This window comes from Mytilus galloprovincialis, chromosome 1 (genome assembly GCF_965363235.1).
Source record: "Mytilus galloprovincialis chromosome 1, xbMytGall1.hap1.1, whole genome shotgun sequence".
Classification (NCBI taxonomy): Eukaryota; Metazoa; Mollusca; class Bivalvia; order Mytilida; family Mytilidae; genus Mytilus; species Mytilus galloprovincialis.
In genome coordinates this window covers 44,094,959-44,122,055 of record NC_134838.1, presented here as the reverse complement: position 1 = coordinate 44,122,055, position 27,097 = coordinate 44,094,959, and the positions used below count along the sequence as shown (strand labels likewise).

The window sequence follows — 27,097 nt, the reverse complement described above, 5'->3', positions numbered from 1 at the left end:
TAACTTACAAATAATTAACCACAGCCACACTGGTTTTATCAGATTTCAACAATGCCTTTCTTCAAATAGCACAATATAGGACTTAACATTTTCCATATCCATCTACCTCCATTTATTGCATGCTTTTCATGAATTTGAATTTACAGGAAGTACATGACTGGGCATGTCATTTTGAAAAAGCTCATATGAGCAATGATGTAGGTTAGTTTTGAATGGTTAGAAGAATGGAAAAACTTTTCAAAGTACAAAACTAACATAAAACTAACATGGATGATAAAAGCTCACCTGAGGTTTGAATTGCACATGTGAGCATTATGTTAGATTTTTGTGGGCACATATGAACTACCAAATTGCACATATGAGCAACCTGATTTGCATACAATTCTTACTTGCATCTCATGTGCTTCACATGTGAAACTTATGTGCTTTTGTTAGCAATTTCTGTACGGGAATGGAAAAACTTTTCAAAGTACAAAACTAACATAAAACTAACATGGATGATAAAAGCTCACCTGAGGTTTGAATTGCACATGTGAGCATTATGTTAGATTTTTGTGGGCACATATGAACTACCAAACTGCACATATGAGCAACCTGATTTGCATGCAATTCTTACTTGCATCTCATGTGCTTCACATGTGAAACTTATGTGCTTTTGTTAGCAATTTCTGTACGGGTATGATTAAAGGCATTATACAATTCATATTAAACTATTCTAATCTTTATCTTTCATCTCGAATTTACAATTATACATAAGTAATCTTATTTCAATACTAAAACTTTAAGTACAAGTACAATTGTACTGTTACTGACATCTTATGGATATACCATTGTCATTTCATGACTGCATGACAAAAGGTCAAGGTCATTCATAAAAATCGACTAAATCTCCCTTTCCAACATTTATACTAAAATCTCTCAAATAAATCTGTAGGCACCAATAAGCAGGGGGCCTGAGGACCGCTTATGACCCCCTACCAGCCCTGGTAGAGGGTCCAGGGGGGCGAAGCCCCCCGATGGAAAATGATTTTCAGCGTTATAGCTGCAAAATTTATGTACAAAAATATTAAATTTACTGGTTATTTAATCATGAAAATTATAATATACATGATGAAAAGTTCGAAGAATTATGAATAATGTACCATAACATCTGACTGGTGATTTAAATAACGCAGTACAATTCGTGATATAAAAAAATATTTACAATATGCATTGCCCAGCGTAGATCCCTTTAATTAAGCAGTACACCCTGTTTGGTATTATCATATCCTATTCCGTTCTGATTGATATATACGTTTAACTTAATTAATAGTACATATTGACGATCCTTCATAAAAAAAAATTAGGCACGTTAACACTACTATATAATAGAACTATCCTTTTGGCTAGACATCAACCATCACTCTTTTGAATCTTAAACCTTCACCCTAGCCACACAAACATGTATACAGACATAGTCGATGCCTAACAAAATTCAAGAAATTCGTATTTGTTTATATCCTCTACTGTAAAATCCCTACCTGCTTAGGAAATTTGAATAATTGTGGCCATTACACGCAGATTTGAGAGTCAAAATTACTGGAAGCCAGTTGATTGATTCATTTTTTTACATCCAGTGTCAAATATTTATGCAAGTTCAGGACCGTTGAAAAACAAAATTACAATAAATACAACTTAGAGCTAGGTCCTTTGATAGGTGTCGTCCAGGACGAAGGTCTGGAAATTTAAAAATGCCATGCATTGGAAAAAGAGGGATTATTGGACAGGAGCAGAAATTTTGCCTTTCAGTAGACCAACTACGAAGTCCTCAAAGAGTTGCATTCTCTCTACAACTAGGCATCTGATTTATTGTCCCCATTCTGACCAGACGTGACTGCATATTTATACATCCTGCACAGCCAAACGGACGACCAACATTGGCAAGTCGGGTGAAGACAAAGTGGAAAGATAGACAATTTTAAGTTTATGTGACAGTTGTAATAAAGCTTTATGTTTATGACTATCAACATATATAATATCAATGATTAGTAAAGAAGGCGAGACATTTCAGCATGTGCACTCTTGTGTATAATTAGTATAAAATGTGATAGTGCTGCATCATTAGAAACAGACAAAAAAAAAAAAGGAACAAGGACCAAATAAAAAATTCACCAAGCACATAGCATTTATAATAATAATAATAATAAATTCTTTATTTAAAGAGGGTAAACTCAGTTAGTTACAATAAACTAATCTTCCCTGAGGCCCTCACATACAAATTACAATACAATCAAAACAGATATTTACACATAGTTAATTTACACTCATGTAGTTCAATGTATTGTTATTAACATAAGATATAATGCTGTTTAAGGAGGCTCGCGGGTACAAAAATTTTGGCTTTTCATTACAAATTTTATTTATTACACTATTAGTTATTACTTTATGATATTGTACAAAAATCAACCAAAAAAATCGATTCGGTTTGGCCCAAGATAACTTTTAAAATGTTTTTATCATTTAAAAGGTCTTACATGTAGTCAAAAAATCAAATAAAAATAATAAAAAATAAAAAATATACAAATACATTGTAGCAAACATTTCTTATCAGGGTTGTGTTAGGTACTTCTTGATACTTTGCTTAAAAGTAAAAGTGTTTTGAGCTTTACGCATTGTGTGTGGTAGTCCTTTCCATAATACTGATCCAGAATAAGCAAAGGATTTCTTAAATAGTTCAGCTTTTGGCTTAGGAACTATCAGATTACCTTGAGTGACACCTCTTAAGGAGTAAGGATTATTATCTGATTTCAGTTTAAACTTTTGAACTAGGTACATTGGTGCTTCTATACCCATACATTTATATAGAAGTAAATATTTGTGGTATTTTATTCTATTGTCAACTGTCATCCACCCAAGTTTTTTAAATAAGGGGGCTGAGGGGATAAAGGATCTGCATCTAGAATTAATCTTGCTGCCCTTTTTTGGAGTTTTAAAATTCTTGTTATCCCTTCATTTTTACATTCACCCCAAATAATACAGCAGTAGTCAATTAAGGGAAGAATATACCCATTGTAATATGTTTTCCTTGCATTTATATCTGAAAATTTCTTTATTTTAGAAAGAAGGTATATTCTGGATGCAGGCGCGTAACTACGTTTACGTCAAAACGCTCGGGCGTACACTTGAATTTAGGTTAAAAAAAATTAATCTAAATAAATTAAAAAGAACTGGTTAAAAGCACATCAGCCTTGTAAATCATCAGACAGTAGCTTTTAATTGCGAATACAAGTGACATATACTTTTCAATCGAATGGTACCGTGTTATATATTTGTTCATTTTCTGGGATTATTATTTTTTACATGATAAATCAGAAAACCTTCAGACATTGTCATGAAATTTGGGAAGAAGTTAATATTCCAGATAAAGAAAAAATTATCTGTAATGTACTGATAAATTGATTCTCTTTTCACGGGAAGTTATCCCAGGCGAGAACCAGGGTTCCACAGGACCCTTTACGAGTGTTCACAATGCACCTGAACCCGATTGGGGACCCCAAACCCCTCGCCCGTGGTTCGGGCGTACACTTGAAAATAGCCTAGCTACGCCACTGGGATGATATATTAACACAAACTTGGTCAATTTGATTTTTCCAGTTAAGCGTGTTGTCAATTTTAACACCTAATAATTTTTCACATGAAGAATTTTGTAATACTTTTGAATTTATTATCAAGTTTGGTTGATAGGTCTGAATTGATAGTTTCTGTTTTGTTCCAGTAACCAAACATTTTGTTTTATTTGCATTAATGAACATGTTGTTCATTTTACACCACTCTTCAACCCTGTACAAATCTTCTTGAACATCATCATGTATGTTTTCTATGTTTTTCCCAGATTTATGAAGAGTGGTGTCCAGCATATAGGTCTGTTTCACAATTTTCAATGCATAAATAGTACAAACAATAGAATTTCTCCTCTATATACAGGGACAACAGGTGGCAGCAGTGTAGATCCATTGGAGTTTTCCCCTTACCTGCAAACACCAAGACGTAGACCAGCTCCTTTACCAACACAACAATATTCAGGTACTTACTTTTTATACAACCGCAAAAATTGAAAATTTTTTTGTTGTATATTGGTATCACGTTGGCTTTGTCGTTGTCGTCGTCCTTATCCAAAGACATTTGGTTTTCGTACTATAACTTTAGTATAAGTGAATAGAAATCTATTAAATTTAAACACAAGGTTTATGACCACAAATGGAAGGTTGGGATTGATTTTGGGAGTTTTGGTCCCAACAGTTTAGGAATTAGGGGCCAAAAAGGGCCCAAATAAGCATTTTCTTGGTTTTCGCACTATAACTTTAGTATAAGTAAATAGAAATCAATGAAATTTAAACATAAGGTTTCAATTGATTTTGATATTGTGTATTATTATGTGATAACATTTATTATTTTTATTATTTTTTTATTTTTTTTTATTTCATGGCTTTATTGAAGGTACCCCCTCCCTAACCTCACAAATCCTTGGGGACACTCAGCTGTTACCATCTGTGTTATGGCCATTTATGAAATTTTATCACTGGTTGTTTCAAAAATTTCACTCATCCCCCAAGAATTTCTGGGGATAAACTGTCAAATTTCATACAAATTCATTCCAACACCAATTCAACATCAACACTACTAGGCTTCCTCATAGCCTCCTTACAGGCTTCCTCATTGTCTCATTATAGGCTTCCTCATAGCCTCATAGGCATGATAGCCTCTAGGAATGATAGCCTCATAGGCTTCCTGATAGCCTCATGCATTTATTTTGAACCATCGTTCCAATTGGATTGGTGTGATGTCAAGCCAGGGGTCTATACTTTGCTACTTTTCAGTATGCACATAGCTAGGCTCTTGGTTTAGGCATGGAGCAAAAAATTAAATTTTTTAGCTGAGTAGTTTCCCCAAGGGCCAAATTATAATCGTGATGTATATATATAAAATAAAAGTTGCAAATTAAATTATGATTTATGTTTAATTCAAACATGAATACCAATGGCATTGCTACACAGTATTTCCCAGGAGTTTATTTACAAGATAGGTGATAGCAGGGAAAATTAGGTTGATAATAATGTGAGCACTAAATCCTTAATTTTACATATCATGAGTTCAAACAGTGTGTTCTGAAAGAAATCAGGGGTAATTAAATTATTTAAATTACTATGAAATTAATATGAACTCATTATGTGTGACTTTGAGGATTTTGTTCACTGACACATTTATTAGCAAAATTAAAATATAGGGCCGAAAGTTAGATCAGGATGGTTTAATTGTCAGGTCAAAGAATTTGCAAGAAGATATGAGGTTGGATGTTTGCTCAGGTGTTAACACACATTTCCCTATTACATAACAGATTACCACAGAAAAGATACAGTATAAACAAAAGACAATTAAAATAAGATTAGAACAGCATCACATCAAACAGAAATAAATTTACCCTAAAAAATATTTACAAAGAATCAGAACACATTGCAAACATGGAACAAATGACAATTAAACATATTCAGGATCATTTCTGAGAATTTTGTATAAATAGGTACTTATATGTTATATAAGTTATGTTTATACATAATTTGATTTTAATTACTCAGTAGTCATTATTTTAGGATTTTCCCAGGATGTGTATTTTCTTTGCTGTTGAGATGAAACAGATTTATTATCATATGTCAATCAGTTAGATATGAAGTTTATCACATGTTCTTAGCAGGAGGTCTAATTTCATCAGTTCCAATACAAATATACATGTCTTGTTAATTAGTGACCACTTGTGGCATTTGGCTTCCTTTGTCCTTTGTTTCTTGATACATTAATCTGGGTGCAGTTTTAACTCCTCCCACTTAGGAGTATCCCATTAAGAAGTTGTGTATTAAAAAACCTGTGTATGCTGCCTTGAGTATTCATTTATCTAAATGCAGATTAAGCAGTTATAGAATAATCTTGGCTAATAGTGCTAATAGTGTTTTAGCTAAAAACTTGCCTCCCACCGACCCCTCCTTTCACCTTCAATATTGCCATGACAGGGGAAGCAATCTCAGCATTATGTTTATTGATTTCATTTCATTTATGAAATTTTATCACTGGTTGTTTCAAAAATTTCACTCATTCCCCAAGAATTTCTGGGGATAAACTGTCAAATTTCATACAAATTCATTCCAACACCAATTCAACATCAACACTACTAGGCTTCCTCATAGCCTCCTTACAGGCTTCCTCATTGTCTCATTATAGGCTTCCTCATAGCCTCATAGGCATGATAGCCTCTAGGAATGATAGCCTCATAGGCTTCCTGATAGCCTCATGCATTTATTTTGAACCATCGTTCCAATTGGATTGGTGTGATGTCAAGCCAGGGGTCTATACTTTGCTACTTTTCAGTATGCACATAGCTAGGCTCTTGGTTTAGGCATGGAGCAAAAAATTAAATTTTTTAGCTGAGTAGTTTCCCCAAGGGCCAAATTATAATCGTGATGTATATATATAAAATAAAAGTTGCAAATTAAATTATGATTTATGTTTAATTCAAACATGAATACCAATGGCATTGCTACACAGTATTTCCCAGGAGTTTATTTACAAGATAGGTGATAGCAGGGAAAATTAGGTTGATAATAATGTGAGCACTAAATCCTTAATTTTACATATCATGAGTTCAAACAGTGTGTTCTGAAAGAAATCAGGGGTAATTAAATTATTTAAATTACTATGAAATTAATATGAACTCATTATGTGTGACTTTGAGGATTTTGTTCACTGACACATTTATTAGCAAAATTAAAATATAGGGCCGAAAGTTAGATCAGGATGGTTTAATTGTCAGGTCAAAGAATTTGCAAGAAGATATGAGGTTGGATGTTTGCTCAGGTGTTAACACACATTTCCCAATCACATAACAGATTACCACAGAAGAGATACAGTATAAACAAAAGACAATTAAAATAAGATTAGAACAGCATCACATCAAACAGAAATAAATTTACCCTAAAAAATATTTACAAAGAATCAGAACACATTGCAAACATGGAACAAATGACAATTAAACATATTCAGGATCATTTCTGAGAATTTTGTATAAACATAAGGTTTATGACCACAAAAAGAAGGTTGGGATTGATTTTGGGAGTTTTGGTTCCAACAGTTTAGGAATTAGGGGCCAAAAAAGTGCCCAAATAAGCATTTTTCTTGGTTTTCGCACCATAACTTTAGTATAAGTTAATAGAAATCTATAAAATTTTAACACAAGGTTTATGACCATAAAAGGAAGGTGGGGATTTATTTTGGGAGTTTTGGTATTAATAGTTCAGGAATAAGGTGCCCAAAGGGTCCAAAATTAAACTTTGTTTGATTTCATCAAAAATTGAATAATTGGGGTTCTTTGATATGCCAAATCTAACTGTGTATGTAGATTCTTAATTTTTGGTCCCGTTTTCAAATTGGTCTTATTATCTAACACTATATGCAATAAGACAACTATGTTTGGTGTATGGAGATATTTTATGATCTATATGTCAGTCGCTCAGATTTTATGTGACCTTGACCTCATTTTCACAGTTCATTGTTCAATGTTAAGTTTTTATGTTTTGGTCTGTTTTTCTTAAACTATAAGCAATAGGTCAACTATATTTGTTGTATGGAAGAATTGTTAGCTGTACATGTCTGCCTGACATGGTTCATCTGACCTTGACCTCATTTTCATGGTTCATTGGTAAATTTGTAGTTTTCTGAGTTAATGTTAGGTTTATGTGACAGTTGTAATAAAGCTTTATATTTAGGACTATCAACATAATATCAATGATTAGTAAAGAAGGCGAGACATTTCAGCGTGTGCAAAAAAAAAGGAGGGGCAGGTTTTCACCTGTCACACGGTATCTCAAAAACGATTTATGATAATTGCTTAAAACTTTACACACTTCTTAGTTATATTAATCTAAAGATCTGTATACTCTCGTGATGACTCAAAATTTTATTTTAGAGTTATTGAATTTTTATAAAAAGAAAGTTTTTTTTTCCCATGTCACACACCGTATCTCAAAAACCATTAATGATTATTGCTTAAAACTTTACACACTTCTTTGTTATATTAATCTTAAGATCTTTATACTTTTTAGTGATGGTTCTTGATATTTTTTTTTGAGTTATTGAATTTTTATCTAGCTTTTTGGTTAAAAACATATAAAACATGTTGTGAGCAATTTTTTTTCTGTCTCTTATGTAAACTTCCTATTGAGCAGGAATAAGAAATGAGTAAGGATAACTAAACATGACATCAATGATCATGTACAACCCGTGTTATTCAAAAAACATTTTTTTTTTCACAAGACAACGAGCATATCATGCACTCATGGCGCAGCTGTGTATTAAAAAGACTGAAGTTATTTTATTCAAAAGTTATTCAATCTTAAAAGTTCGGGTCTGTCATTTGTAAACAATAATTTGTCATTGAAAATTAAATGATATTATTTAACTCTAAAATGCAAAAAATAAATATGTTGAAATTGAATACATATCAGTAAAGAATTCATTGTCAAACAACAACTGGGTCAGATTTTTTATGCCCCATTTATGGGCATTATGTTTTCTGGTCTGTGCCTCCGTCCGATCGTTCATCCGTCTGTTCCACTTCAGGTTAAAGTTTTTGGTCCAGGTAGTTTTTGATGAAGTTGAAGTCCAATTAACTTGAAACTTAGTAAACATGTTACCTATGATATGATCTTTCAAATTTTAATGCCAAATTAGAGATTTTATCCCATCTTCAGGGTCCACTGAACATAGAAAGTGATAGTGCAGATAGGACATCCCTGTACTTGTGACACATTCTTATTTTTTTTATTGTTTTTGACAATGGATTTTTTACTGACATGTATTCAATATATTATTTTTTTTGCATTTTAGAGTTAAGCTTTATCTTAGAATTTTGTTGATAGAAATGGAATTTCATCAGTCCATGCCATGCATTTTCCTTTAGGGATTAAAAGTCACATTCTTATTGTGCCTGTCAGATAGAATTCAAATAATATTTCAGAATTTGAACAATAATGTCTTTTTCTTGTTTAATTATAGTAAGTTAAATTGAGAATGGAAATGGGGAATGTGCCAAAGAGACAACAACCCGACCATAGAAAAAAACAACAGCAGAAGGTCACCAACAGGTCTTCAATATAGCGAGAAATTCCCGCACCCGGAGGTGTCCTTCAGCTGGCCCCTAAACAAATATATACTAGTTCAGTGATAATGAACACCATACTAATTTCCAAATTGTACACAAGAAACTAAAATTAAAATAATACAAGACTAACAAAGGCCAGAGGCTCCTGACTTGGGACAGGCGCAAAAATGCGGCGGGGTTAAACATGTTTGTGAGATCTCAACCCTCCCCTATACCTCTAGCCAATGTAGAAAAGTAAACGCATAACAATACGCACATTAAAATTCAGTTCATGAGAAGTCTGAGTCTGATGTCAGAAGATGTAACCAAAGAAAATAAACAAAATGACAATAATACATAAATAACAACAGACTACTAGCAGTTAACTGACATGCCAGCTCCAGACTTCAATTAAACTGACTGAAAGATTATGATTTCATCATATGAACATCAGGCACAATCCTTCCCATTAGGGGTTTAGTACTTTCTAAAGGTATCAATGTACTATAATGATTTACATTTTACTAATTTTGACTTGGATGGAGAGTTGCCTCATTGGCATTCATATCATATCTTCTATAGTCTACATAATATGTTTATTAATAGAATTTAATATCTCTTCTTTTCAGCTGAGACCAATCTATATTATGACCCATTTACATCTGATACTTTTTTATTGGACTATCCGTATGGCAACAGTATTTATGATAGAGGAGGATTTAATACGCCTCAATTTTCAAGGTAAGTAATACATCATACATGTCTTAAGAAGGAATTAAAGAAAAATAAAGAAAAGTTTGTGAAATATTGCTGTATGTTTTGGTGCATATATGGATACTCATCTGTTGCATAAGATGAAGGTCAAATGACTTATTAATTGGCTTTGCTCATGATTTTGTCTGGAGACCTAGATATATGGTGTTTCCATTGACAGCTGGGATGAAATCAACAATGTATGAGTTTGTGATTAGGTGTGTTTTTGGGGAACCACATGCTAATTGTAGGTCAATGATATTTGGTATGCATTGGAATAAGCATTTTCATATCTTATATCTATTGAGATTATTTGGCCCTGCCCCCTTAGTCATGGTCTATTGACTTTAAAACTTTTACTTAGTTTACATGTATTAATTTGTGAATAGGTTGACATCAGTTTATGAGGAACTCACTGGTAATAGGTCAGTGATAATTGGTATGCAGTTGAATGAGCAACTGCACTTCTCATTTTCATAGAGATTATAGGCTGGCCTGTTCCCTGTCCTCATGGTTCATTGACTTCTTGGAAACTTTTGCATGGTTTGCATATTAAATTTGGTGTAAAATATGATCATCAGTTGGAGTAGTGGATCAGTGTTCCCCCTCGTCCATTGACATTTTTAGTATAAAGAAAAGAAAATGTTGTATAAAGTGGTTGAAGTGTTGCCCAACTCTTAATTTTTCAGAAAACGGTCATAAATTTTGCAGTATAGTGCCAAAAATCAGGATTTAATGAAATTCCCCTTCCTTATGGGGATCAGTTCGTTGGTCCGAAAGGTCAATAGTCCGAAGGGTCAATAGTCCGAAGGGTCGTTGGTCCGAAAGGTCAATAGTCCGAAGGGTCAATGGTCTGAAGGGTCAATAGTCCGAAGGGTACTAGTCAGTAATACTACGTTAATAATCATCTCCCTAGTAAGGAGGGATGGACAGGCCCGGAACCAGGGAGACATGGGGCGGGAACCGGGAGACAAGGGACGGGGAACCGGGAACGGAGGGGACAGGAACCCGGGAGTTAGGGACAAGAACCGGGGTGAATGGGACGGGAAGTGGGAATAACTACCTCCTTGTTTATCAACATAGATAAGAGGGTGGACAGAGGGGACGGGGTAGAGGGGAGGGAAGCGGAAGTCAAAGGGGCGGGAAGCGGGGTCAAAGGGGACGGGGAGCGGGGAGAAAACGGGCGAAAAAACGGGGTAAAATAAAAAATGGAAAAATGGAAAAGTGGGGGTGCTGGGGTTGATGGGGCGGGAGACGGTGGTCCAAATCTCTGAAAGTAAACATCGTATAGCAATGATACTTCACCCGTAGAAGCGTCTTGGGTAGTTGTCCACGGCCCAATGACTTTTAAGTCACTTTGACCTACATTTTATGCTTCAATGACTCCAGTTAAGTTCTTGTTTAAGGTCCATATCTCGCAAAGAACAGATGGTATAGTAATGATACTTAACCTGTGGAAGTGTCTTGAGTAGTGTTCCACGGCCCAATGACTTTCATGTCACTTTAACCTACATTTTTCGCTTCATTGATGACTTAGGTTTATATTCTCACAAATTAGCAAGCGGACAAACAAAATATATGTATGTTTCCCGCTAACCTTCCAACTTTTTCTTCCAGTATTGATTGCGTATCCAAAAAAGGTGTTGCTACAATTAACATACCTACCATATATATCCATTATCTAATAATACAAAATAAAACAAAATAATTTGGATCTAGGGTTGACCCTACTCTCTCTTTCCTGAATCCGTCCTTTGACTATATATTAATATGGAAGTTTATATGGACGTTAAGAAACGTGGAATGTCATTCGATTGCGGGGCTTCTCAGAGTAACCCAATTAGGTCACTTAAAACAAAAACAAAAACAAACAAAACAATGAAGACTGGTGTTCTATGACGCTTTGGTAATCTAAAAGACACTTGTAAACATATAACAATTGATTGTTGCAGCGAGATGAGAGTCATACAATCTCACATTATAGAGGAAGAACAAAATTAAGGGGGGTATACCCCCCCCTCGAGTCCAGCGTACGCTTAAAAATAGCAGTGAATCCAGCGTACAATTTAAGTTTTTGAACGTCTATTTAACACTGGCAGCGAGTACAGCTTACAGGGTAAATTTTGGACTCTTGCGTACAGTACTCGCCTGCATAAGTGCCGCATACGCTCTTACAAACGGACCGAATCCCGCGTACAAAAAGGGAGGTTACACCCTCATTAAGGGAAGTTATCACTATCTCGTCACCCCTCTATCACATATCCAACAGGGAGCGTTGGTATGGTGATAGAGGGTTGGTGAGGGTGGTGGAAGGGTTTGGAAAGCCAAGGTGACTAAGGGGGTGGGGAGCGACAAAAACAGGGGTAAAACGAAAAAGTGAAAAAGGGGAGATCAGGGGAAGCGGAGGTACGTGGAAAGAGGTAGCGGAGAGCAGGGATTAGATATCCCTGATCTGTCATCCCAATCTCTGTCTTGTCGATTACCATTACCTCCTAGCACATTCCGATATTTTACCCATCTTGTCTACGGTCGGCACCTTTTCCCGTCCCCTCAAATCCTGTACCCCCACTTTCCCATTTTTTGAATTGTCGAATTGGCACACACACACACGAGGATAGGAGACTAGCTCAATCATGATTTCACTGCTAAAGTTATTTTATTTAACTGAGTGAAAATAAACAATTTAAAATTGTCTGACAAAATACGAACTTAATTAGGAGGGGGGATAGGAGAAGAAGGGGGTAGTAATATCCACTTCTCGCCCCCAACTTCCTGTTCCCGTGCCCTTCTGCCTTCCAGTTCCCGCCTCCCCGCACCCTTTATTGCCGGCTCCCGTCTGCCCGTGTAAAGCAAAATTATATCCGGGTGAAATTTGATCCGGAGGAAAAAATGTCACAGTAGTTGTTGTTATTTTTTTTTCCGGAGGAAACTATTTCCCTGGGATATTTTATCCTTTGGCGTGGAATTCTATCTGGGTAGTTAACTTATTGAATAGTTATTAGAAAAAAATTATCCTTTAAAAATACAATGAAATAATAATAGTGTATTTGAAATAAAGCGAAATTGTTAATGCCCGCGTCACACTGTCCCGATTTTTACGCCGATGGCAACACGATAATGGAAATTTTCAAAATCGGGACTGATCGTATCCAGATCGGGCTATTCGTAGTGCCATCTTTAACCATCGTAGAAACATCGGCAACTTTTTCTAGCCTTCGGGGACAACTTCTGGAAGGATTCTAAATTTTTTAACATGTTAAAAAATCCCCGAAGGTGCGTCCGATGTTGAGGGTTCTAATTGAGTTCGTATCACCATCCTCACTATCGTAATGTCACCGGGAATGCATCTTTGCACATCGTATTGCATTCGTGTTTCCATCGTTTCCATCGGGCAGTTTTGACATTACGATGTCTACACGAATGAATCACAAAGATAACCGAAGGTCTTACGATGGCAACACGACTTCGTGAAGACCTCGTAATCCCGTCGTGTTGCCATCGAATAAAAGTACGAAGGCGACAAGATAGAACTACGACGGCAATAAATCCAGCTAAATGTAAGTTAATTTTCGCGTTAAAATACATTTTAAGTGCCATGCGCGATATGCACTGGTCAGTCTAATATGACAGTTAAGAAAGACGTTCACAAAACATGGAGCTCATATCATATGATTCTATGAGAACAAGAAAGGCGACAGCGTTGTTTCTATTAATTCAAATGGAACAAGAAGAGCAGCTATTACAGGCTCAGGATTTACTTTTACAAATAAAATATTATTTTTTGTCAATTTTCCATATCAAGTAACATAATGAAAATCATAAACGTGCCTCGTACACCAACACTGCAGGTAAACGTATATAGGGAAACCAACTTTTTCTTCATTATTCTGATTTTTTATGTATCGTCTGAGTTGTTGTCACACGAATGTTTACTCCATAACCATTTTGTTTTCTATATGTCATATTTTGCCGCATTTGTTGCTTTCCGCACATCCTTCCTTTTGTCTATATTATTATGATATTCTCCTGGAAAAAGCTGTTTTTGAATAAAAGGGATCAACGAACTCATTACCTTACCTTTAATTAAGGGCATACGATACAGTTACAGGGGAGGTAATGACGTTGCTAATGTAAAATGTTATTTTTGCGACGTCAAACTATGACATATCGGGAAAAGATGCATTTTTCGACTGATTTTTCTCATTCAAACTGATTTAATTTGAAAACGAGTGCATGGACCCCTATTTTTTAAAACGGCAATTTGTGTCATTTTGCAAGGAGATTATGTGACCCAAATTTTATAAAACTGTAAATAGCGCAATTTTTTTAATTTTGATAAACATGCAGCAAAACATGACGTTTTTTCCTCTATTCATGAACATTTGATAAATACGAGTTACTTCTGAATAAAAAATGCATAATTTACCGATTATTTAACAAAAAACAATTTGTGTTTATCTATTAAAACAAAAAAATTATGTTGTTCTTTTCGAAAAAGAAAATACGGACACAAAGTTGAATTTTGAGCAAATATACAAAATTTCGACCTCATTTTACTCAAAAAGTAACACATGAAGGTATATTTTTTATAACATATTTGATTTAATCAGGTAAAAAATAGCCTATATGCAAATTTTCATCAACTTCTAAATACAGGTTCAAAACTGTATCGTATGCCCTTAAGATACATCAGTAAATAGTTATCAAAAGTACCAGGATTATAATTTTATACGCCAGACGCGCGTTTCGTCTACATAAGACTCATCAGTGACGCTCAGATCAAAATAGTTAAAAAGCCAAACAAATACAAAGTTGAAGAGCATTGAGGACCCAAAATTCCAAAAAGTTGTGCCAAATACGACTAAGGTAATCTACTCCTGGGGTACGAAAATCCTTAGTTTTTCGAAAAATTGTTTTTATACAGAAAATTTATAAAAATGACCATATAATTGATATTCATGTCAACACCGAAGTGCTGACTACTGGGCTGGTGATACCCTCGTAAACATGGGCATAATTATGGGTGATTATTCAGACTAGTGCACACATTTTACAGTTCAAACAAGGCAATGCCGAGCGTGGCATCCCCTTGTATGTAACATATTGGGGACAAATATAGACACTATATTTGTATATACACATGCAGAAAATGGTAAATTGAATATGCATATTTGATACATAAACTATTTTTCTAGAAATCAACCAAAACATTCAGTAACTGGAAATACCTTTATTATTGTCTTTAGAACCAGCAGGTAAAAAAATGAGCAACAAATTCCTGTGTATTATGCTATTTCAAGGAGAAAAAACAAGTCCATCTGCATGACCTTGACCTTTGGCCTTGAACGTAAAAAATGTCAGATCATTACAAGGAGGAACACCAAATGTGGTTAAAATCTTTTGAAGCATATTGGTTTTAGAGTGTCCACAAGGGTGATATTGCCTTGTATTACAACTGCCACTGTGACCTCGACCTTTGAACTTTAAAGTCAATAGCGCTTAAGATATTTTTCACGAGTAACACCATACCAAGTTTTGAGCATTTTCGGTCTAGAGTGTCAATAACAATTTTATATACACGCAACTTACATGTAGTAGGCGAGGGGATAATAAACTAAGTTTTATAAGAATTAGACAAAAAGATTGATTTCCCGCCATACATGGAACGTACAGAAACGATATGTTGTCGAAATTCTGTTCGTATCTTTTAGACATCGTATGGCCATCGCGCTATCATCGTAATCCATCGTGTAGCCTTCGTAATCCATCGTGTAGCCTTCGTGATCCATCGTGTAGGCTTCGGCTGAGATATGAAGCTTAAATACCCGTCTTCGGTTAACCATAGTATGTCCATCTTTTGCTATCGTATATAATTTCGGCACCATCGTATAGACTTCGTTATTCATCGTACTTTCTTCGGTCACTTTTTGGTATTTTAACGAGATCGGGACCAACTTCGTACGAACTTACAATTTTTGCATTCGGGTGTCCATCGTATATAAAAATAGGGACAGTGTGACACGGGAAAAAAAAAATATATATTATAATGGGAAATAATTTCACAAATTATCCTTGAAAAAATTTCCTGAAATACAAAAAAATGTATTCAAGTCCATATCATCCTTTTAAAAAGAAAATTATCATGAAACATAGGGAAGAAAATCAGAAGTAATTTCAAAGATCGTAATTGTGAAAATAATAAGGTTAGTGAAATTCATGTAAAAGTGAGTTGTTTTCAGATCTCAGTACACATATAAATTTAAAAGTAAGGTAGAAATATAGTTGCATATTGCTACCGTTAACAGTAATAGAAAAATTTGATTATGATGATATTTTTAACTATATAAATAGTTTTGTCTGGGGACAGAGATGTAGTTGTTGATTATATGTAAATCAGATAAATCATAGCATAACAATATATTGGAACAATAGCATGTTTAACAGCTGGATAGTTTTTACCTGTGAAATGTTATCTGTCTTATTAAATCAAGTTGTAAGTCATCTTTTTATATAAATGAATATATAAAAAATAAGATTCAAATAAAAATTTCGCTATAAAATAGATTCAGAATATATTATATTAATGTCTTTAAAATATAAATTGCTCATAATTACCTCCCTTTGATAAATTATGCAAATTTAGTCTACCTTTGTGAAACATTTTATAATTATAGTTGGGTATATATTGGTTGTGAGTAACTTACATAGTAGTTAATAAGACTCTATTTCACATGGTTCTGTGAAATATAGTACGGCAAATATATACCGGTACATACTATCTGCATAACACAGATAGATTTTCACTCCTCTGGAAAAAATCAACCTGTGAAATACCATGGCTGGAAAAAAATTACCGGGACAAATTATCATCAGGATAAAATATCACAGAGGAAGAAATAAACCGTTACACCCGCACCCCTTTACTCCCGGTTCCCACCCCTGACTTCCGGTTCCCGCCCTTATCCGACCCTCAATAATGTAGCTACGGAATTGGCTGAGTTGTGCCGAAATGAGGCCGTATAATCCTGAATTATGGACGAAATTAACCGGAGAAAACCGAATATTTTGTACTCGGCATACCCTACTCCCCCTAGTAAGGATTTGTCAAATCTTCATAGTAAATAGACGGCCTTTCGGACCAATGACCCTTTGGACCAATGACCTTTCGGATCAAAGACCCTTCGGACCAACAACCTTTCGGACCAATGCCCTTGAACCTTCATTATGACGTTGCAATCACGTCACTTATGACAGTATAAGTGAAAAAATGTTATTTTAACTTAGTGAATTTGTCAGATATTAGGGCTAAATTTATGAGTTAGTGAACCAACTCCTTCTTTAGGAATGATAGAATAAATTTTAACCACAATACATTTGTATACAACTTAATAGTATTCATGTGTATGTCATTTATAAAGAAACAATTTGTTGTAGAATTCCTACATCATCTACACAGAGATACATTCCATTGTATACCAGTGGACACTATGTGCCTGTTACCTGGAGTACTCTCTATCCAAGCAACTCTTTTTACCAAGCTACTGATGGTAACTATAATGATAATAACTCACCCTTAAAGTTTAAGCTGTATTGCATTCACCTTGTCAGCTTTCCTGTGACATCCAACAAATATTTTCTCAGGTACTATATTGATAGAATTACCTTAAATATGGACAGCAGCCCAACAGTGATGAGTTGTAATGTGTGACTGTGTCTTTTAAATCTCTTGGACATCTACTTCCAGTTTTGGAATATTTTGGCCAAGCCTTTAGTAAAAAAAAGCGAGACACAGCGATCCTACATTCTGTCGGCGTCCACAAATATTCACTCTGTGGTTGAAGTTTTTGAAATTTTCATAACTTTCTTAAACTATCCTGAATTTCTATCAAACTTGGACAGAAGCTAGTGCTTATCCAGAAGTTAATTTTGTAAAAATAAAATTCCATTTTTTTTCTGTATTTTACTTATAAATGGACTTAGTCTCTGATGCATGATTTTTTATTATTAATTGTTTTTGGCTTTTAACTAGCTGTCAGGAACTGCTAGTACTCTCATATCGTATTTTCGTGTTAATGCGACCTGTTGATACTGTTTATAATGCTTTTTTGTTATTTTATATTATTATGGATCTTGTCTATATACCAGCTTTGATTATTTGGAATTTCTTCTAATTTTCACTTATTCGTACTACATTTGTATAAACTTCAAGATTTACCTGTATTATTAAAACCGTTTTTTTCTCAAAAGTGATTATTTTCGAAGGGTTAAATATTTCGCAGTGGTGTCTTGCCATGGCTTTGTTTGGACTTTTTTGTTTGCTTTTTGGCCTTGAATGTTTGTCCCTAATATTTTATTAACTGTGCATTTGCATTCAGATATCGCAGATCAAATTTATTCGTTCATAGTGTGTTAATTTACGTTTTTTGATGGAGTTAGGCCTGCCAATTCATATTTTATTATGTGTTTTTCTATGTTGTGATGTTATGCTTTTGTTTCAGAAAAAGGGAGAAGGTTTGGTACCATTAAAACGTTTAATCCCGCTGCAAATGTTTGCACCTGTCTTAAGTCAGGAATCTGATGTACAGTAGTTGTCGTTTGTTTATGTAATTTATACGTGTTTCTCGTTTCCCGTTTTTATGCCCCACCTACGATAGTAGAGGGGAATTATGTTTTCTGGTCTGTGCCTCCGTTCGTCTGTGCGTCTGTTCGTCCATCTGTGCGTCCGTTCGTCCGTCAGTGTGTCCGTTCATCCGTCTGTGCGTCTGTTTGCTTCAGCTTAAAGTTTTTGGTCAAGGTAGTTTTTGAAGAAGTTGAAGTCTAATCAACTTGAAACTTAGTACACATGTTCCCTATGATAAGATCTTTCTAATTTTAATTCCAAATTAAAGTTTTGACCCCAATTTCATGGTCCACTGAACATAGAAAATGATAGTGCGAGTGGGGCATCCGTGTACTTGGGACACATTCTTGTTTTATATAGATTAGACTGTTGGTTTTCCCGTTTGAATGGTTTTACACTAGTAATTTTTGGGCCCTTTATAGCTTGTTGTTCGGTGTGAGCCAAGGCTCCTGTGTTGAAGGCCATACATTGACCTATATAAATGGTTTACTTTTATAAATTGTTATTTGGATTGAGAGTTGTCTTTTTGGCACTCACACCACATCTTCCTATATCTATTAGTTTTTCTGCAGAAAAACATGACATTTGTCAACGTATATTTGTTCCGCCTAACAGAAGTTCAAATGGAAACTTTGTTATAAACATTGTCATAATATCTATTCCTGTTTGAACAAATATTCTATACCAATTATTCCGTTTTCAACATATATTGTAATATTTATTCCTGTGGAAATAATATTCCAGAATATTTTTTCCTTTTGGAACTTACATTATGAAGGGACTTCTATTCTGTGACACCAAACTTGGACAGAAGCTTGTTTATGATCATAATATAGTATCCAGAATTAATTTTGTAAAAATAAAATTCCTCTTTTTCTGTATTTTACTTATAAATGGACTTAGTTTTTCAGACCTGAAACTTAAAATTCACTCTGTGGTTAAAGTTTTTAAAATTTAATAAAACTTTCTTAAACTATCCCGGATTTGTACTAAACTTGGACTGAAGCTTGTTTATGATCATAAGATTGTATCCAGAAGTAAATTTTGTAAAACAAAGATCCATTTTTCCCATATTTTACTTATAAATGGACTTAGTTTTTCTGCTTGGAATCAATACATTCACTCTGAGGTTAAAGTTTTAAAAATTTTATAAAACTTTCTTAAACTCTCCTGGATTTGTAACAAACTTGGACTGAAGCTTGTTTATGATCAAAAGCTAGTATCTAGAAGTAAATTTTGTGAAATTTTTTTTTCATTTTTCCCGTATTTTACTTATAAATGGACTTTTTCTGCCTGGAAACAATATATTCACTCTGAGATTAAAGTTTTTAAAATTTTAATAACTTTCTTATATTTCTTGGATTTGTACCAAACTTGGACAGAAGCTTGTTTATGAACAAAAGCTAGTATTTAGAACGAAATTTTGTTAAAATTTTGTACCTGTTTATCTGTATTTTACTTATAAATGGACTTACCGTAGTTTTTCATGAAGTTAACATTACATACAGTCTGCAGTAAGATTTTAAAATATTTTTTAGATTCATAAACTATCCTGGATTTTTACCCAAACTTGGATAGAAGCTTCTCTCAATCAAAAGATTACAATTATTGAGAGGTATATTTTTATTGATTTTTTCCCTCTTTTGTTGAGTCTGCGATTAACAGCAAAAGTAGGCGAGACACTGGGTTTCGGAGAACCCTTATCAATTTTTACTTACAAGTGGGGATATGCAAAGCATGAGATCATGTGCATTTTTTTAGAATTTATTAATAAATGATTATTGATTACAGTTTAACAGATTGTAGACTAATGAAATACAACTCCAATTAATTTACTAATTTTTTTACACTGCACTATCAGAAAGACTCTGCCCTGGTTATAAATGTTTTTTTCTGTACACTGCACTTACTAATGACTTATTATGTGTGACATGAATTTTCATATTAGGCAATCGATTTGGATTTGCTATGGGAAACAATTATATGGGAATGACAACTAACACAGACTCCAGTGTTTTAAAAGAGAATGACAGAGACGACACAAGTGATTCTTCTACAGATGATGATACAAATAACAACGCTGAAGGGGCTAGGGGTAGCAGGAATAGCAATCCAAAGAAATCTCATGGTCCAGGACGCTCAGATTTGAACAGACTGAAGAAAAGGGAAAGAAAAGCTAGGAAAGAACAGTCAAGGCAAGGTGGGCAGCAGGGATCAGGTTATTCAGAAACTGGAACAGTTGGCGATAAGTCACATGGAAAGAATCATGATGAATATAAGCAGGTAAAATATGTAAAAATTTTGCATTTTTTCTACCTTTAAGCTCTCCTAATCCATGTGTTCATCATCAGTGTGAAATCAAATCCCATCAATTTTCCATATTTCCAAAAATATTGGAAAGTTCAAACACCTTTATCTGTAACAAGGCATTTTTGATTAAAATTAGTATCTTGGAAGTGTTAACCTATCAAATGCTTAAATTATTTGATTGATTAGCACACAAGCAATCATGTCCTTAGTGTCTTGTAATATGGGACTGTATTGTGTCCCAAGTGATAGTTGTAAAATAGATAGTCTATGATCCTAGTGAACCAGTGGTTAACTTTATTTATCTGGTTGAGCTCAAGCTGAAACCCTAGAATTTGTGAGATTTAGACCTGCCAACTATCCTGATTTTCATGCCTCAACCCAAATCCCAATATCGGGATTGTAAAACAAGCCTTTACAACACATTGTGTTTTAAGTATTTTTTTTAATTATGCCACCACTGTAGTGGAGGGGTCATTAAATTTAACCCTTGTCTGTCGTACTGTACATGCATACATCCGTAGTCCCAAAATTAGTTTCTGTTCTCTAACTTGAGTTTGCCTCATAAAAATAGTATGACACTTATACACAAGGCTTATTACTACAATATACCGATCAAGTTTGAATTTTAGTGGTGTCACTTTAACTGTTCTAGAGATATGCCTCTTTATAAATGGAAAAATTGTCAAATTTTTAGTTTCTGTTCTCTAACTTAAGTAAAGTTAACTTAAGCCTCTACCAAATGCTATCAAACTTATACACAATGCTTATTTCCATAAAATACAGATCAAATTGGAATTTTGGTGGGGTTACTTTAACCATTCTCGAGTAATGTCCCTTTATAAACGGTTCTGTTACTTAAGTTTGCCCAAACCAACAATATGACACCTATTGACAATATGTATTACCACAAAACTCAGACCAATTTCAAATTTGGGTAGCATCACTTTGATCAGTCTTGTGTTTTGTTCCTGTATAATGTTGTTTTCAAGCAGGGGCATCATCCGTGTTCTCCATTAATTCTAAATAAAATTTCAAATGTACTTTTCTTGACAATATTTACATTGTGTTGCAATTTTAAAAAACAAAACTTTTTTTTTCTTCAATATTTCCTTCTATTCTTTATTGACAGCATGGAGATGAACTACAGAAGACATCAGGACATCAGAATTCAAGAAGGTGGTTGTAACAGTAGAAAATCTTAACAACAACAACAAAAATAATAAATAAACACAGAGAATGTATCTTATCTCTATGGAAATGATTTAGAAGTTAACAATGAAATTTACAGAATATTAAAAATCAATTTCATAAATTTTCTAAAGGGAATGTATAATATCTTTTTTCATAGTAGGCCATTTTGAGGTCTTGGAAAGTCGAAACAAAGGTGACATTTGCAAGTTTGTAGTGATAAAAAAAATAAAAAAAGATCAACAGCTAGGTCTCAATATGATAACTTTTGAGGACTTGAGGAATATTGATATTTCTTATTTTGTCTTTATTGTCATTTGTATAAGATATATGTATCCTTTACATTTCAGTAATGCAGAAAAAAAACCTGAGGACCAACAAAGAAATGTTGACAACAATCAAGTGCAGAGGGATTATCATTTTCATGTTATTGTAGCACCTACTTTACTAAATGATTCTAGGGAAGACACTGTTATAATAAAAATTGAAGGCATATCTCAAAATAAAGCTGTGCAAAAGTTGAAGTGGAAAAGGTATGTTGCTTGCACTGTTTTTTGTTGGCCTTACAACAGTAGAGCCTATGAAAATATTTTTTTTAGTTAGACTTGTTAAATGATAATTTCAATAACTTTCAGGAAATATTTACTCTGCACATTAAAGTGGCATAAGGTACAAATAAGGCAAAAAAACCAACACAAAAAACACAACATTTTTTGGGTTTGGCTGTTTCAAAACATTTGAGAATGGAAATGGGAAACATTAACAAAAACAGAGTGTAGAAAAATTAATTTTGCCATTAGAAGTCAGTTTGGTTCAATTTCATTACATTAGAATAAGCTAAAAAATAAAATACAGCTGATATGTTAAATATTGGCTTGCAAGTCAATAATTCAACTCATTTGAATCTGTATTTATGCAATCTATAAATCGACCTTTTGGATGAGTTGCATATTTGTTTAGTATGATATTCATACATTAAAGAAAAAGTTATGTCAACATTTTAAAGTGAAATAAGGGAGACAACTGAAAAAATCTTTTTGATGACTGAATCGCCTCACAAAAAAACTTTCCTATACAGGTTAAATGATTATATACTTATATTTCGAATCTATGAAATATAGCAAATAGACCCAAAACAGTCATAATAATTTGATTTCACAAGCTTGTGCGTTTATATATAGGTTGCAGTCTTGTAATTGACTGCTTCATAGGCGTACATGCTAAACAGCTGATGTTTGAAAATAAAAAAATAAAAAATGCTACATAGAAAAAAAATTTCATGTTCATATCATGTATGTACTAATGTGAAATTGTGATTTAATAAAAAAAAAAAGTGGGTCATGCCACGAAGAATAAAAAGTTACGTAACCCAGAAGTCAAAATATTTTTTTTCTACTTTCTGTTTGCTGTTTTTTCTAGGCTGCACCACTTTCAGTAAAATAATAATAATAATAATAATAATAATTCTTTATTTAAAGAGGGTTACACAGTTAGCTATGAAGCTAATCTTCCCTGAGGCCCTCATGAAATACAATGAAATATAACAAACAATTACAAAATATCAAACAGACACACATACATGAATAATGAAATAAAAAATTGTTATGAAATATACAATTTTCAAAACAGGCAAAAGTTACAAATTCATATATGACATGTATAGTATTGGCATTAACAATATCATAAGTTTGAGTAAGTGTGTGAAAATTATTATGCATATAAAAAACGCACAGCATCTTAATGTTCCATCAAGTAATTTTTTAAATCTTTTTTGAATGAGCTTGTACTTGAGGTTGATTTTTTCAGGGATATTGGTAAGTTATTCCATAAAATAGATCCTGAATATATAAGAGATTTCTTATAAAGCTCTGTTTTGGCTTTTGGAACTTGTAAATTTTTGCAAGAGGCATTTCTCAAACAATATTGGTTTATTTCTGGCATTTCTTTAAATTTTTCAGTGAGATATACAGTAAACATGATATCCATCCACTTTCCTGGATTGATATCCCCAAAAAGATGCAAGATTTTTTTTAAATCTATATATGTGTTTCAATTCAGCATAAACCTATAATCAAACAGAAAAAATTGAGTCCAGAAAAAAATTCAGAAAAAAATGGACTATTTTGTTTCCCTCCATGTTTTGACATGCACCGGAAACAGGAGTTGTAATACAAGACTGGTACCTATATTTAATTTATATCCAGCTACAGACGTCAGTCTTCAGAGATCTTTTCATTTGATAATAAATGGTTTCTATTCTGAAATACACATGAAATGCTGATTCATTAAAAAGAAACATTTCCTATAGAAGTTTATGAACAGTATTGAACAAGTGGTATAATAAAGAGCCCATTACATACTTTCAGTGGGATATATTAATTCAAGCCTAACATGTTGAGCTTGTAACATTTTAGACTTTTACTGCTATATTTTTTTTAATAGAAATGATATTTTTAATGTTGGGCTGTCTTGTTACTTTCATCATGATACTAATTAAATGATTATTCTGAAAAAATAATTTTTGTTGCTCAAGGCATAAATTATTTCACTATTTGCTATAATTTTACCCTGAAAAAAGGGTTGTACTTTGGCCCTAAAATAATGACTTTTTTTGGCTCAACTATCTTATCAATGTGCTTAAATGTTCATTGTCAAGGTATTAGTTAACATTATTACAAAGATTTTAATGACTTTTTTTGAGATTCAAAATTGGGAAATTCTTAATTATTATCAGACGTGATCTAAGAGAAAACCTGAATAGTCAGTAATTTTAGTAGTTGCCCTCCAAAACAACAACTTGTAAAATAGATAAATATTTTAACAGAGATATTGGTGATGGATTTTCTGAGTATGAAGGAATAGTTAGTGTTCCTAAGAGATCACACTTTGCTAAGTTATCATACAACTACTGTGCTATAGTGAATAGAAAAGAAATTCCGGAGTTTGTTTTTAACCATGGAGATAAATCATTAACTCAAAGACAACTGAACTACAACATGTTGGAGAAAAAAGGTATTAACGGAAAGCTTAAGTAATGCTAAAATTTATGATAAAAGAGATGATTTTTCATTTCCTATCGTTAATTATCCATTTTCAGATGGTGACGTTCCCTTTTCACCATCTTACTGTGTTTATATATCTCAACTTGTATGATTCGCTCGTGTATGTAACAATGTTTTAGATTTTAATGAGAGAAATTTATGTATTACTGAAAAATTATTACACCAGGGTTTTCGATATCACAAACTAGTCAAAACATTTACTAAATTTTATCATCGGTATAAGGACATCATTCGTAAATATAGCTCTACATGCAGACTTCTTATATGTTCAGGTATTTCACATCCAATATTTTATGGAAATATTCTTTAAAAAGCACAAAAATGTCAGTATTCACCTCAGAAGCTAACAAAACCTTTAAATAGACTTATTAAGAAGGGATATAGTTACCATACTGTTGTCAGGTCATTAAAGATTGCATATTTTGGCGTTAAAATTGATTCACTTATAGGGTCTTTGCATCGGAACTAAACACATTTATTTAAAAACCAGTTGTTGGCATGACACGGGTTATGTTCTCCTCATATATGTTATGATGATATGATACTAAACCCCTCAAGGGAAGGATTGTGCCTGATATTCATATGATGAAGACATAATCTTTCAATCAGTTTAATTGAAGTCTGGAGCTGGCATGTCAGTTAACTGCTAGTAGTCTGATGTTATTTATGTATTATAGTCATTTTGTTTATTTTCTTTCGTTACATTTTCTGACATCAGACTTGGACTTCTTTTGAACTGAATTTTAATGTGCGTATTGTTATGCGTTTACTTTTCTGCATTGGCTAGAGGTATAGGGGGAGGGTTGAGATCTCATAAACATGTTTAACCCCGCCGCAATTTTGCGCCTGTCCCAAGTCAGGAACCTCTGGCCTGTGTTAGTCTTGTATTGTTTTTAATTTTAGTTTCTTGTGTACAATTTGGAGTTTAGTATGGTGTTCATTATCACTGAACTAGTGTATATATTTGTTTACGGGCCAGCTGAAGGACGCCTCCGGGTGTGGGAATTTCTCCCTGCATTGAAGACTTGTTGGTGACCTTCTGCTGTTGTCTGCTCTATGGTCGGGTTGTTGTCTCTTTGACACATTCCCCATTTCCATTCTCAATTTTATTTCTAGAAAAATTAGATACGGCAAAGCTAAAAATTGTTTTCAAAATGTAAATATTTGTGTTATCAACATGTTTAAGTTTAAAATGGTAACTGGTAAGTTTGAATGTGTGTCCTTAATTAATAGTATTTGTTGTATAGAATAATTCATTTTATGTCAAGTTTCATAGGATCTTTGCCTCATTTCTTGATCATTGATAATGTCAAGTTTTTGTGACTATTGCAAAAAGATCTTGTCCATGAACTTTCCACATGAAATCCAATCATCAATAAAACATGTATTGTATATAGCATGTTCCATTTTGTTTAGAATTAATCATGCAATTTGAAAGTGTCTTACAGCCTACAGAATTAAAATAATGAATATTCAACTTTAAAAGAATAAATAAATGACCTGAACAGGTTAAGTTGTAATTTTTCTACAGATAGACAAAATAAGTTTGAGATATGTGACAAAACTTGGGGTAGGCTCAGTTTTCATAAGATTGAATTAAAAAAGGCACATCAATTTTTGGATATCCTTCAGTTGTTTTTGATGTTGTTCAATTATGATTTAAAAAAAAGCAACTTCTATTATCTTATCTCTTGTATTCAGTGAAAGAATTGTATCTAATTTTATCTTGTTTCAGAAACTTACCACATATATGATGGAATTGTCAGAGGGCACTTGCAGAAAGAGGACAAAAGTGTGGTTCCTGATTTAATTTTAAAAGGATACAAACATTATAAGATTTGGCGAGGAACCAGTGAGTATCAGAAGACTTTAAGGGAAGAGCTAAGCATTGTAATGAGAACCTTTCTTCCTGAACTAAAGAATGTCACAGATATTCAAGGAGAGGAGATAGTAGGACAAGTTAGAATAATTTATGACAGTCTGAAGGAATATTATGTGAAT

The 27,097-nt window shown here is 33.5% G+C and overlaps 1 protein-coding gene across 1 annotated transcript; it reads left to right on the top strand.

Annotated features, from left to right (window-relative positions):
* Positions 1-3,969: 3,969 nt before the first annotated feature.
* On the top strand, positions 3,970-26,631 carry LOC143061002 (uncharacterized). Its single transcript, XM_076233666.1, has 7 exons — positions 3,970-4,062; positions 9,793-9,904; positions 17,351-17,463; positions 20,485-20,819; positions 21,976-22,022; positions 22,385-22,567; positions 26,628-26,631. The coding sequence occupies exons 4-7, from the start codon at positions 20,505-20,507 to the stop codon at positions 26,629-26,631; spliced, it is 549 nt and encodes a 182-aa protein (XP_076089781.1). The 5' UTR covers positions 3,970-4,062; positions 9,793-9,904; positions 17,351-17,463; positions 20,485-20,504.
* The last annotated feature ends 466 nt before the right edge of the window (positions 26,632-27,097 follow it).

What these genes read in the sequence shown, in the direction of transcription:
- LOC143061002 (XM_076233666.1), top strand. Translation starts at nt 20,505, where the DNA reads ATGGGAAACAATTATATGGGAATGACAACTAACACAGACTCCAGTGTT. An exon ending in ATCATGATGAATATAAGCAG is followed by an intron (nt 20,820 to 21,975) that starts GTAAAATATGTA and finishes CTTTATTGACAG; the next exon opens with CATGGAGATGAACTACAGAA. An exon ending in GGACATCAGAATTCAAGAAG is followed by an intron (nt 22,023 to 22,384) that starts GTGGTTGTAACA and finishes TTTACATTTCAG; the next exon opens with TAATGCAGAAAAAAAACCTG.